This window comes from Mustela lutreola, chromosome 13 (assembly GCF_030435805.1).
Source record: "Mustela lutreola isolate mMusLut2 chromosome 13, mMusLut2.pri, whole genome shotgun sequence".
NCBI lineage: Eukaryota > Metazoa > Chordata > Mammalia > Carnivora > Mustelidae > Mustela > Mustela lutreola.
This window is the reverse complement of record NC_081302.1, coordinates 81,929,521-81,943,567: the sequence shown is the minus strand read 5'-3', so window position 1 is coordinate 81,943,567 and position 14,047 is coordinate 81,929,521. Positions and strand designations below refer to the sequence as shown.

General features: G+C 42.4%; 2 protein-coding genes across 4 annotated transcripts in view; one reads left to right on the top strand and one right to left on the bottom strand.

The window, feature by feature from the left end:
- SPATA13 (spermatogenesis associated 13) overlaps nucleotides 1–14,047 on the bottom strand; it is a 341,308-nt gene that overhangs the window by 259,061 nt on the left and 68,200 nt on the right. The gene's annotated exons all lie outside the window — the stretch shown is intronic.
- On the top strand, nucleotides 1,005–2,534 carry LOC131814084 (DDB1- and CUL4-associated factor 13-like). Its single transcript, XM_059144766.1, is given in 1 exon segment — nucleotides 1,005–2,534. A coding segment is annotated over 1 exon segment (1,338 nt). The 5' UTR covers nucleotides 1,005–1,123; the 3' UTR covers nucleotides 2,462–2,534.

Genomic DNA, 14,047 nt, shown 5'->3' with positions numbered 1-14,047 from the left:
TTTCTGGGTTTTGTTTCACGGTCAGCAAAAACTCAATATGAGGCATTATGAGTATGCAAAGAGAAACAAATATAAAGATCCAACCCTCTGATGTGGCCTGAGGCGGGGAGGCCATGAGTGTGGGGAAATGGGAGTTCTTCCAGGATGAAGCCTAGAGGCGCTCATTTTGCTCTGTTGGTAGCAGCTCGCCAAGTCTGAATCTGACCATGAACGTTCCTTCTTGCATTCTACAGCCCTTTGCCACAGCATCCGCAGAACGAAGATACAGCAAGGTGGGGTCTGGCCGTCACCCCAGGCGCTGAGATCACAGGAAAACGGAGGCCGGGGATCTGGTGTAGTAAACCTCAGTCTGACTTCCTTTCAGTCCTCCCGGACCCCGAGGCTGGGGCTGTGGGGGCGGGCTGTGAACCTTCTCTCCTACCCCAACGGCAGCCTTGGTGTAGGGTCATTGCATGCAGAGAAGAGAAAGTAAGGACACATGCGGCGTGGAGAATCCAAAAGGCTACGGCTCTCCATCTCAGGACTCTACATCTCTGGTTGAAGGCTGGGAGAAGGCGGTAGGAATGGGGTAGACCAGGAGGACAAAGAAAAAGAGTTTATGTCCCAATACATCCAATTCTCTGCCCTGAACCAGAATTTTCAGTGCTTTCGACATTTAGACATTCCTGTAGAATGCCTCAGAGCAACCTGGTCTGACGCGGATGCCGTCTTAGGTTTTGCTGAGGGCCTCTCCTCTGGAGAATGAGAGAAGGCCACTCCCCGGAAGTGAAGTGAAGACACCCCGTCACCGCCTGAGAGAGAAAGCTGAGGACGGCCTCAAGAAGACCAGCAGCTGCAGGCGGATGGCAGGTGCCAAAGGCCAGAAAGGGGGCGAGTCTAAGAAGTTCCATTTCCCCTTCCCCGGGAAGCCTGGTGGATAAAAGCCTGGCTTCCCTTTTATCTCGGGAAAATCTAAGGAGCACAGTGAGACTGGTGACCTGAGTGGTTCAGATCTTATCAGAAACACAGGGCGCATGACAGGAAGTAGTATTGAAGAAGCGGAAGTACCATGTGTCTGAGAAGGCGGTGGTAATCCAAACGCGGAGGAGAGGCTTGAGGGGCTCGGGGGCAGCTAGCAGCCAAAATGAAGGTGAAGATGCTGAGCCGGAACCCTGACAACTATGTCCCCGAAACCAAACTGGACTTACAAAGAGTTCCAAGAAACTATGAACCTACCTTACATTCTTTTGAGGTCCCACGAGAATATGTAAGAGCTTCCAATGCTACCAAACTGGAACGGGTATTTGCAAAACCATTCCTTGCTTCTCTGGATGGTCACCGAGATGCAGTCAGTTGCTTGGCAAAGCATCCAAAGAGCCTGGCTACTGTCCTTTCTGGGGCATGCGATGGAGAGGTTAGAATTTGGAACTTGACTAAACGGAAATGAATCCGTACAATACAAGCCCATGAAGGTTTTGTACGAGGAATATGTACTCGCTTTTGTGGGACTTCTTTTTTTACTGTTGGCGATGACAAAACTGTGAAGCAATGGAAAATGGATGGGCCGGGCCACAGAGAAGAGGAAGAACCATTACATACAATATTAGGAAAGACAGTGTATATAGGAATTGATCATCACTGGAAAGAAGCGGGTTTTGCCACATGTGGACAGCAAGTAGACATTTGGGATGAACAAAGAACAAGGCTTATCTGTTCAATGACCTGGGGATTCGACAGTACAAGTAGTGTTAAATTTAACCCAATTGAGACATTTCTCTTGGGAAGTTGTGCTTCTGACAGGAATATAGTACTATATGATATGAGGCAAGCTATTCCTCTGAAAAAGGTCATCTTAGATATGAGAACAAATACAATTTGTTGGAACCCTATGGAAGCTTTCATTTTTACTGCAGCAAATGAAGATTACAACTTGTATACGTTTGATATGCGTGCGCTGGACACTCCTGTAATGGTACATATGGATCACGTGTCTGCGGTGCTTGATGTGGATTATTCTCCCACTGGGAAAGAGTTTGTGTCTGCTAGTTTTGATAAATCTATTCGTATCTTTCCTGTGGACAAAAGTAGAAACAGGGAAGTCTATCACACAAAGAGAATGCAACATGTTATCTGTGTAAAATGGACTTCTGACAGCAAATATATTATGTGTGGATCTAATGAAATGAACATTCGTCTGTGGAAAGCTAATGCTTCTGAAAAATTGGGTGTGCTTACATCACAAGAAAAAGCAGCCAAAGATTATAATCAGAAGTTGAAGGAGAAATTTCAGCATCATCCACATATAAAACGCATTGCTCATCACCGGCATCTACCAAAATCTATCTACAGCCAGATCCAGGAAGAGCAGATCATGAAGGAAGCTCGCCGACAAAAGGAGGTGAATCCTCTCAAACATAGCAAGCCTGGATCTGTGGCAATTGTGTCAGAAAAGAAGAAACACGTAGTGGCAGTTGTGAAATAATACTTGGTATTCCTACCAATCCTGATGTATAATTATTTGTTATATTTTGATGTGCAGACTGTGCAAATAAAGTACTGGCTCTAGAATAATGACAAACAGCTCAGTTCCATGTGTAGAACATTACCCTGAAAAACTGTCCTGAAAGATGGCCTGGTTGATAAAACTATCCAACATTTTATCCTTTATCTGCTTGCTTATTTCATTGAAGAATACAGTATTGCCAATTAACATGTTTATTACTGCTAGAAATTGCAGATACACTTTGATCTATTATTGTAGGTATACTGTACATTTGAATTTATGTTTATGACCAAACATCTCTTTTGTTGTCTTTAGTATTACTTTGGGTAATTATTGCAATGATTCTTCCAGTGATTACATATAATGTGTGGAAAAATTGTGTCAGAACTTTTAAAAATTCATTTAATTTTCTGTGCTTTATTTATATTTGGCTCTTTGAGACTTTAAAGATAATCAAGTTGCATTTATATAACTTTTATAAATAATCATTATAATTTATGGTCAAGTTAAGATAATAAAACATCCTTTTCTCAGCATTATTAAAAAAAAAAAAAAAGAAAAAAAGAAACACAGGGCAACTTGCTTATTCTTGACTGGGATCCTCTCCCAAAACAAAGTCACCAGAGCACATGGAAATAGGCAACGGTTCTTAGAGTACTGGGAATGCACGATTCAGAAGAGGAGTGCTAAAACAGACTCTCCTTTCCATTCACAACACGGATGTGTATTTTCCTCCTACGTGCTGGCTACTGAGCTAGGCACTTAGGGCCCAACAACGAACCATCAGACAGCACCACCACACCCACAGAGCTGAAATTCTGGAGGGGGAGACACAGCGCTAAGCAAGAAATGAAGAGTGCCCTCTCGGCCCGAGAGCTGAGCGCTATGGGAGGGTGGAGGAGGCAGATTTAATTCGACATACCTCTTGTATGGATAAGGAGTAACAGCTCTAAGGTTATTCTTTTATTCTGTTCTTCTGTTACTACTTTATTCTGTTACTACTTTGAAAGTCCAAACGCCAATCTACTGGGTTAGTCAGATGCTTAAGCTTTCCCTATCTGCCCCTTTTTGGAACCCCCAAAGCATCTCCAAATGGATCCCAAAGTACTTTCAGGTAGGTATACCACAGACACTGCAGTGAAGCTGTTCAGGCTCACCTTCTATTCCTTCATTGTTTCTATGTTTAACTTGTTTTATTTACTCATTTGGTAAAAAGTGACTCAGTTCCTCTGTTCGACTGTTTTAGCATCCATGAAATGTGGAGGAGCTCCCTCTATCCCATCTTCCCCGTGCAAACACTAGTTACAGGGTCTTGAGAGGGCTTTTCACTGAGAGCACTGTTGGCCTCTCACATTAGTAAAACCTATTGTTAATATGCTCCCTAAATTGTTCAAACCACTAATGTTAGCATGTGCTCTTTATCACTCCTTTCATCCCAAACCACTTTCCATAATAAGATATGACATTGCCAAGGTTGTTCATTTAATACAGCACAACTGCTTTTTCTGGGTCTGTGGGAGTAGACAGACTAACCTCTTTAGTCCACTGAAATGAATTTCCACCAAGCCTACTTGACTTGTTGTTAGAATATTCAAGAATACGTAGAGTTGGAAAGTAATTTTTGAGATTATTGATGCCATCTTTGTTACTGGACAAAAGGGAAAATCATAGGGTTGCTGATCTGAACCTCAAATGCTATGTAAAGTAAGACAGGGCACAACATTTGCTTTCTTGGCATGTAAATTTTGAATCATAGCAACTTGTATTAGGTTATTCATAAAAATTTTGAATTATAGGTGTAAAATGGTAGTTATAATAACCACCTTCTGAAAGATTACCTGGATAAATCTACTTTTTTTTTTTTTTAATGTCAGAGAACATATTACCACAAGAAGTTAATGCCATAATTGCGTGACTGATCAGGACTAGGTTTCTCTCGCTATCGTACAATTTCCCCCAACACTAAACTGGAACGTTATGGCTGGGTGTGCTGATATTTCCAACACCCTTACCATCGACACTTGCACTTGGCAGTTACTTCTCAGAAGCCCCTCCTACTCAACAACTTAAAAATTGAATGGAACTTATTTTGCCAAACTTGACACCTACCTCTCCAAGATTATTGCAAATGGATTTGATGTTCTCTTTAAATTCCCTTGAATGATTTTCCTCCTTTCCTGGCGAAAGGAACCAGTGGTCTACCACACCAGGGCTGCTGGGATAGGATGTGATGGGAACCTCGAACTTTCCCACGATGGAAGTAGCGTAGGAGGGATCTATCGTGCTCTCCTTGAAGTGATTACTCTTTGTGGGCTTCTTCACATCCTCCTCCACGTCTCCCTTCGCCAGGCTGCCCCGCAACACAGGGCGCCCATTATTCGGAGTGACCCAGCACAGGCAAAGCTATGCAGGAGTCTCAGGCAGACGCTGAACAGAGGGTAAGCCTGTGACTATTTCATTTTTAAAAATGTCTGCACCTAAAGCATATAAATCATCCATAATAATTCTTCCTGTCTTGGTTCATCAATGTTGGAAAAATCATTATAAATTCCAATTCCACGGCACACACAACGATCCATTCCTGGAAGTGGGATGGTTCCCAGTCAGGTTCCAAACAGACATCAGGAAAAAACTAGGGGGTTGTTTGGGTGTCTCTTGAAATTCTCGTCTGAGTGGCAATGCCCGAGTCACCAGCTCTTAAATATTATAAACATGAAACCAAAGCATGGAGTCTTCCCATCAGCAGGATTCAGATGCTCCCAGAGAGGATGAAGCCAGGAAGACCAGCAGGAAGGAGCGCGAGGGCTCCCAGAAACATCAACATCTAGTGGCCATAGAGAGAAGACTATCCTGAACTCGACACCCCCACTCTCAAGAAAGATCTAGAAGGGTGCTTAGGCATTGAACTAGGTCACCCTCCACATTTCCAGGTATGAAAGTTGAAGCCCAGGCCCAAAACAGCTCACTGAATTTCACACCTCTAATGGGTGGTGTTAGTGCTTATTTCCCATAGGTCACTGCTACCTGATTACTAATATGCAGGAACTCCCGGCAAATCAGTCATGCAACAATGGTTAGCGGGTAAGAGGGAGTGTCAGTGGTTTACGGTTCACCAGATACTTGCATCTAAATGCGCTGATTTTCCAAATTTGATCATTCATCCTTTATCGATCATGGCACTGCTTTATGAAAGGGGGGGGAGTCAAAATCATATCCCCGTTTAATGGAAAACAGGTCAAAGCAAGCTTTGAGGAGGCATATCAGGCAGGCTCTAGCTCTGAAACTTTATGCAAACTGAACTTATACAAGACATTTTCTGCATTTTGTGATGATAAAACACGAGTGAGTAAACAGAATACTCTTGCTCCCCAAACACTGGATGTTTTATATCTACAGTAAAAGTCTGTAATAAATCTAGAAGAAAAAAATATCACAGAGGTAAATAACTTTGTACTGTAGGTACAGATTGGTCCCATAAGCTTCAAACAGGGTGCTGAATGAGACTTGCTATCTTACAGATTAATGGACAGCAGGGGAGACAGAAAATTCCAAAGATTTGAGAATCAGAGCTGTTACGCAAGGTAGGGGGAAAAAAAAGAGGAAGCCAAGGTTCTTAGTCCCAAAATATCCCTACAGGAAGCTCAGTGGAACAATTTTCCATGGCAAACAGGAGACATGTCTCATAATAAATAACAAGCCAGGCAGGGCTGTGAGCAAGACAAGGAACCTGTAAGGGAGGGAGGGAAAAGCTGACGGAGCAGGCTCGCTGTTGTTGACTTGCCCTCCCAAAGGAAAGCTGTGGGCTCCAAGGCCCAGACACTGAATATTTATATTCTGCTTGTAAAATGTGTCTTTTATAGAGACATTTCATCACATTCTACTGCATCCAAAGAGTTCCTTGAAACAAGATCCTTTTATACTTCTCATCTCCCCCAGTCATCAAGACAGCAGATGTGGAAACTGGTCTTTATTTGGAAAGGGGGAGTCAGGCAGAGATGCTCTGGCCAAGGCCGAGGCTCCCAGCAATCTGCCTGCCTGCCTCCTATAACAGATTAAAAATAAAAGCAAAAACAAAACCAAGATAACAACTATATTATATATATGTTATATATCAGATCTACATACCTGAACATAAATATACCTGAATGAACCTGGTCCATTCTGAATTTAAACATAAGGTCATATACTACTCAGCCATCCAAAAAAAAAAAAAAAAAAAAAAGAAATCTTTGCCATTTACAATGACGTGGGTGGAACTAGAGGGTAACTCAAAGACAGTTACATGATCTCGCTGATGTGTGGAATTTAAGAAACAAAACAGAGGATCATAGGGGAAGAGAGGAAAAAATAAAACGAAATCAGAGAGGGAGACAAACTCTAAGAGACTCTTAATCATAGGAAGGAAACTGAAGGTTGTTTGAGGGGAGGGGTTGGGAGGCTGGGGTAATGGGGTGATGGACACTAAGGAGGCACGTGATGTAATGAGCGCTGGGTGTTCTATACAACTGATGAATCTCTGATCTCCACCTCTGCAACCAATAATACATTATATGTTAACTGAATTTAAATAAAAATAAAAGAACTAAAAAGAGCCAAAAAATATAGATCAATTCTTAATGACAATCAAGAAACAAACACTTTATGATCCAACTATGCCATTGAGAGCCCAAGATCTTTTAGAGTCATGCTTGTCCTCCCATTCTTCCACTTGGAAATGCATTAAGAACAGAGACCTGAGGAGCTCTGAAGGTCCAGTATGAGTGAGTCATGGGAAAAAGCCAAGCCATACTCACAACCGTACTCACTCCCCAGCAACTAGGAAGGTTTTAGTTCATAAAAAAGGAGACAACCGATGACGAGCACAGGTGGCATGGACAAGCTGAAGACAGATCTCAACATGGCAGGGGACCCAGGCAGGTGACTGCTGCAGCAGGGGTGGACTCACTAGTAGGCAAGGGACAGCAAAGTCACCTGTGCACAGAAGATCATGCGAACTCCTGGGGCCATGCCGCCATGGCCTTGTCTGCCCATCACAGCAACTCGTCCCCCTGCCCCCTGCCTTCCCCATGGTCCTGGCCAACTCAACTAATAGCATGCTCTTGCCATATGTGCTTGATCCTCTGCCACCTCTGTCCCCAGCCCCCACCCATGCCTTACCTACCTGCCCCTGACACTGCCTACTTCTCTTGGGATTTCTCTCAGATGTTTCCTGTATGGAGTTTCTTCTTAAACCCTCTTATCCCTGAAGCACCCCCAAAAGGGATCATTCTCTCCCTTGGGCTCCACTGTACTCAAACAATGGACACACACCCTTATCTGTCCACTTCCTTTTACTGACCATCCCCTGGATTAACCTCCCCGCACTTTCCAGGTTGCACATGTATGTACCCCCAATGCCTCCTCCCAGAATTCCATGCCTGGGCATCCTCCAAGAGCCCCTGAGCAGGAGTTGAGGGGCACACAGCATGAGACACGATCCTGTCAGCTGCACCTGTCGAAGCTGGACGGAACCTGCACAGGTAAGTAAGTCTTCAAGATGTTGCTGGAATGTGACAGCCGGGAGGCCCAGAGGGAGTCCATAAGGGGTGTTTCATGTGGCAAGACAGGATGCAAACTGGAGTTCATGGACATGGGGGCAGGAGCATGACAGGTGGGGACCCGAGCAGGAACATCCAGGAGAAGAAATATCTGGCTTCTGAGGAAGATTTACCTCCAGCCCCAGGCATAATGTCATTCACTTAAAATGTCAGGACAAAGTCAGGCACTCAGATCTCTGCAGGCACAACCTGTCCACCGGGACTGGAACTCACTCTCTGCTGTTCACACCCTTGTGGCGGATCACAAGGACGCCGCAACAAGGTAGGTGCTGCATGGACAGACAGGACAGGAGCTAGAAGCTGCCAATCTTCACATAAAAAAGCTGCGAGCTATACATCAGAAAAGTACATTTACCATCCAGGCTTTTTAACTTCCGCTGAGACAGCATAAAAAACCATTTCAGCTCTTGCAGACTGTAGCCCGAGGTGGAGTCCCAGCCAGCGCCCCGCTGTGGCCTGGGAGCTGCTCTGGCTGGATGCCATCTTGGGCTCCCCTTCCTCTTGCTGCTGTCGCAAGACTTGGGGAAAGTGGGCCCTGAGGGATGGTAGAAGGTCTGAGCTAGCCTCGGATTCGGTAATACATAAGACCCCTCAACTATTCTGTGACTGTTGTGTATTGTGTGTGTGTACAGTTTGTTTGTTTGTTTGTTTCAACATTCTTTCCTTAGAACTAGGATGTTGGGTTTCCTGGGAAGACCAGTTGAGCAGGTTAATTTAGCTCTGGGAAACTGACCAGTCAGCATTATCAGATTTCACTGGAGCTAGAAACCCAGGGAAGATTTTAGACTTCTACCAGCGAAGTTCAGCTTTCTGTCTTCTAATGTCTTCTATATACAAGGAACACTATAACAATTTCTCATAAATTCATGGCTAATATCAATCTCTGATGTACGCAGATGGTTCAAAAAGAAAACATCCACAAATATAAATCATCAGGCAATGTCTTCTTGGCTTGCAGATGACTATGGTGGCCACACATTAAGGGGGAACAACAGCAGATATATGGAAGAAATACACTGCCTAAACTGCAAGACGACAATATTACATTTTTAAAACCTATTGCGATCACTTACAGTCTTAGGTATTATTATTAGTAGTATTAGTATTATTACTGGCACTGCTAGTATTAATTTTACAGTGAAGGAAACTAAATATTTCTTTCAGTTTCTTAGGATGAATTCTAACTTGTATTTTTAAAAGTCCTTCTCTAGTGAAGATGTGTCAAAGGCTATTTCCTCTAAATACAACTTTCCTGGAGCCCGTAGACTTGATATGGGATCACCTAGTTTTTGTTTTGTTTGGTTTTGGGTTTTTTTTTTTTAAGTGTATTTAAGTAATCTCTACATCCAACATGAGGCTAGAACTCACAACCCGGGATCTAGAGCTGCACAGTTTTCCTAGTGAACCAGCCAGGTCTCCTAGTTTTAAAGTTTGCTAGCTAACTTGAAACTTCATCCTCAACCTCCTCTTTGCTCTGTGGATACTCGATAAGAGTGCCTGCTAATTTGTAAGTATTTAAGACTGGGTCTCTATGTAATTTAACTAATTCGATTGGATTTTGATCAGAGGCTGATGGTGCAAACTAAAATCTCTACTTTCTTGAACCACTTGAAATGTCCATCATCAAGTACCAAACTGAATTTTATAAATGTTAAAGGACAAAAAAAAAAAAAAAAAAAAAGGAAAAACTATATATTCTCTATATTCTCTACGTGTAGGATACAAATTTCATCATGTACTATTACAGGAGATTATAAATGTGCGAGGATCCTATTTCTCCTTGATTACTTAAATGTACTAGATCTGTTGAATTGTAAAATAAAAATATTTAAAAGCATTCATTATATTTGTGCTTATTAAATTCTGTTTAGATTCTAATAGTTTTTGCTCTCTGTTTAGAATCGCTTTTTTTTAATGTCAGTATCTTATTTTATCTCAACAATATATGGCAATGTTAACAATGCAACAGAAGCATTAGTCACCCGGGAAATACAACTGAAGAGCATAATGAGATATCGCTATGCTGCCAAGTAGTGGGAACAGCAAATGAAAGAGACAGACAATGCCAAGTGTTGATGAGGATGAACAGGAGCTCCCACCCTGTACTGGGGGCATAAACTGGCATGACTGCCTGGGAAAACTGGTGGGATTTTTTTTTTGAAGCTGGTCAGTTTGCACAGCCTCACATCCCCAAGTACACATCTAATCGAGATGTATATCTATACTGACTATAAGCACATATAAGAATGTTCAGAGCGGGGGTGCCTGGGTGGCTCAGGTCACTCTCTCCAGGTCCTGGGATCAGCCCCCGCTTTGACACAGGTGTCTGCTTCTCCCTCTGCCTCTGTCCCTCCTCTTGCTCGTACTCTCTCTCTCACTCTGTCTCTCTCAAATAAATAAATAAAATCTTTAAAAAAAAAAAAAGAATGCTTATAGCAACTTTATTCGTAACACTCTCATACTGGAAGTCTCAATTTCCGTCAATAGTAAAATTAATAACTAAATTTTGGTATCATATAATGGACTTCTATACAGCCACAAAAATCAACAAACTATAGCTTTACACACATTGTGGAGGAATCTTGCCAATGTTATGCTGCATGAAAGAAGCGACACAAAAGGGTACACACCCAAGAACGCCATTTATATAAAATTCTGAAATAGGCAACACAATCTATGGTGCCGAAAGTCTAGATAGTGGATGGATACTTTCTTAGGGAAGAGTAGTGACAACAGGAGATGGAAGAAGAGTATCTGGGGGCTGTTTCTTGATCTCAGTGCTAATACATGATTGTGTTGGCTTTGTGAAAATCCCAGCAGCTGCCTGTGTAAAGACTTGTGCAATTTTCGGTGTGTGTGATATACTCCAGCAAACATGTTTGGTAAGAATTGAATACAGGGCTCTACCCAGGATTTAGGATGAAACGGAGAATGCCACACTTTCCCTTTTTTACAAGGTAGAATTCAGATTTCAGGGAATAGTGAGTCAGGCTCACTGTGTGAATTTCTTCTCCTAAGTCACTCTGTGAAACTGTCAGCACCTCCAGATGAGGTAAGTAGTATGATCCCATTTTGCAGATTCACAAAGGGAGGTCCCCAGTGGAATAAGTTTGTCCAAAAGCTCACATCTGCTGAACAGCCAATCCCTCCACCTTGGAGGATGCTGGATCCAGAGGGCAGCCCACCAAAGCTGAGAGCCTGGAGAAACCACAAATGACTACACCCCTGCGTGCTGACTTTTTCCCCCTTCCTTCAGGGTATTTCATATAGATTGCTTAGAGATAATTCAAACTGAAATTAAACTTCAGAGTTCCTCCATCTAACTTCTCAGCTTCCCTTGCACATTCGTTTTCTTCTAGCACCCTTTCTCATGAAGCCGGGTCATCTTTACAGTGTTGTTTCATACCCTAGATTTCTTCTGCTACAAGATTTGCTTTTACAGTATTTGTAATAACAAAACAAAACAAAACAACATGTATTATGTGACCCACCCAATTCCATTTAATAATACTGCAGCTTTATATAAGGTGTTCGGTTTTTTTATTTTATAGCAAATTAAACTCAGGGCAGAAAGTGTTTATTCAAAATGTATACACACACCCTACCTATTTCCAAGCAGCTCTGGCTCATGATAAAAGGTGCATATAAAATAAAGCCGAAATACACAATTTGAAACCTCATAAAAGGGGTAGAAACTAATTTAGGTTAATAGAAAAGCCATCGCTGAACATGAAAATCAAATCACCGAGCTCTAAACTTTCTGGAAAACAAGTGCATAAATCTCCTAATCTGATAGAAAGAAATAAATCAGTTTTAAAAGGAAAACAATTTTTTAGATAGAAATTTCCAAGAGGCATGCCAAAGAAACTTATATAAAAGGTTTGATAATGATACAAATCATATATAGATATCAAGTGACGGTAAGAAGAGTCACGTCATGTTGGCGGCGCCGGGCTGGCTCAGCAGGTGGAGCTCTTGATCTCAGGATTGTGAGCTTGAGCCCAGCAATGGGTACAAGGATCACTTAAAAATAAAATCTTAAAAAAAAAAAAAAAAAAAAAAAGGTGTCATTTTAGGAGGGAAGTGTTAGCCCTGGATTTTATTTTTCAAGAACAAGTTCCAGGGGAAAAAAAAAAACAAAGGAAAGCAGAAATAAAGAGAGGTTCTTAAAAGGCAGCAGAGACCCACCGGGCTGGCTGGGCAGTAGCCCTGGGACAGCTGGTGAGCCCTGAGGGGCCACAAGGCCAGCCTTGCCCTCTACCTGCAGGGCCTCCATCTTCCCACCAGGCCCAAAACACAGAAATAGCAATGCTTAGCCTGCCTACATCACATGACGGCCCTCTGGGCAATGGGACACGCTCTACCGTGTCACTCCATCCTCTCATCCGTAGCGGTGCCATACATGGGGGAAAAAACAACCACATTTTCAAGGTTGAGAAATCTGTCCTTCTTGGAACCTTTGTCTTGAGGGTGATTTCATTTTTTCCACTTAGTGTCCTTTCCATTTTTGTCAGGAAGGGCATTTATGAGACGATCTCAATGTGTGATGAGTCAGCACAGAGTGACAAAAATGTGACCTTTCACTATGAGTTGTTCTTGTCCAGGGTTCCATCCTTCCCCTCTGGAATAAGTCCACAAACAAACAAAAAAAACCTCTCCCACTTAAGGTTACAAGAGACAATTCACTGAAGACTCCATCCTCCAGAGAGGCATGCTCTTTTTCTCGGAGCTATTGACTATGGATTCCCATCTGGAAATTACCAGTGGACCCAACATTCCGTGTATGTGTGCACATGTGACGTGCACTCACATAAACATGTGTTCAGTACCTGTATGTGTTTTTGTAACTGTCATGCAATCAAGGCCCAGAATCTGGAAGATGGAACCTTTTCTTTGCCCTGAGCAGACAAGCAATTACCTGAATCTCTCAAACAGGAGCCACTGCCCCTGAGTTGGGAGAAGCTAGCAGAAAGTATGACTTCTTGTTTATTTTTTATTTATTTTTTTAAGGTTTTTGTTGTTGTTGTTGTTTATGTATTTGAGAGAAAGAGAGAGTGAGAGTCAGAGGGAGAAGCAGACTTTCCGCTGAGCCGAGAGTCCAATTTGGGGCTCAATCCCAGGACCTGGAGATCAAGACCCAAGCCAAAGGCAGAGCCACCCAGGAGCCCCAGTGCTTGATTTAAAAACAAAACAAAACATTATTTGACAGCTGCTAAGGTAGTAGATGTTAAAAGTTCTCTTCACAAGAAAAAATTTATAATTTTTGATAATGGTTTGATAATGGTATTAATAAGATAAACCTATAAGTTTACCTTATTAATACATTTTTTGTAAAAAAAATTATAATTTTTTTTACAAAAAATGTATTAATAAGGTAAACTTATAGTTTTTACTTCATAAGGTATCAAGTTGTTATGCTGTGCACCTTAAACACACACAATATTGTATATCAATTATAGCTCGGTAAAACCAGAAGGGGAAAAAAAGTAGATTGTATCATCACATAAGCATCTTTCCTCTCGAGCCTCACATGTGTCATTGCCAAAGCAAAGTCCGCAGTAAGGCAGCTAAGGTGGAGCAGAGGATTAATGTGCCGCTGAGCCAAAGAAGGGGACCATGGAGAAAGTTCTGCTAGGCTGTTGGCATCTCTCTATCTACAAACATAAAGCTGAAGAAGAGAAAGGACCTTGCCAACACCAAAAGCAAGTACTTGAGATTTAATGTGGGTTTTTCTTTTTTTTTTTTAAGATTTCATTTATTTACTTGTCAGAGAGAGAGAGTGAGCACATGCAGGTGAAGCAGAGGAAAGCAGGCTCTCCGATGAGCAAGGAGCCTGATGTGGGACTCCATCCCAGGACCCTGCGATCATGACCTGAGCTGAAGGCAGACGCTTAACCCACTGAGCCACCCAGGTGTCCCGAGATTTAATGCGTTCGTATGCCCCAGTCAACTAAGCTGTGATTGCCAT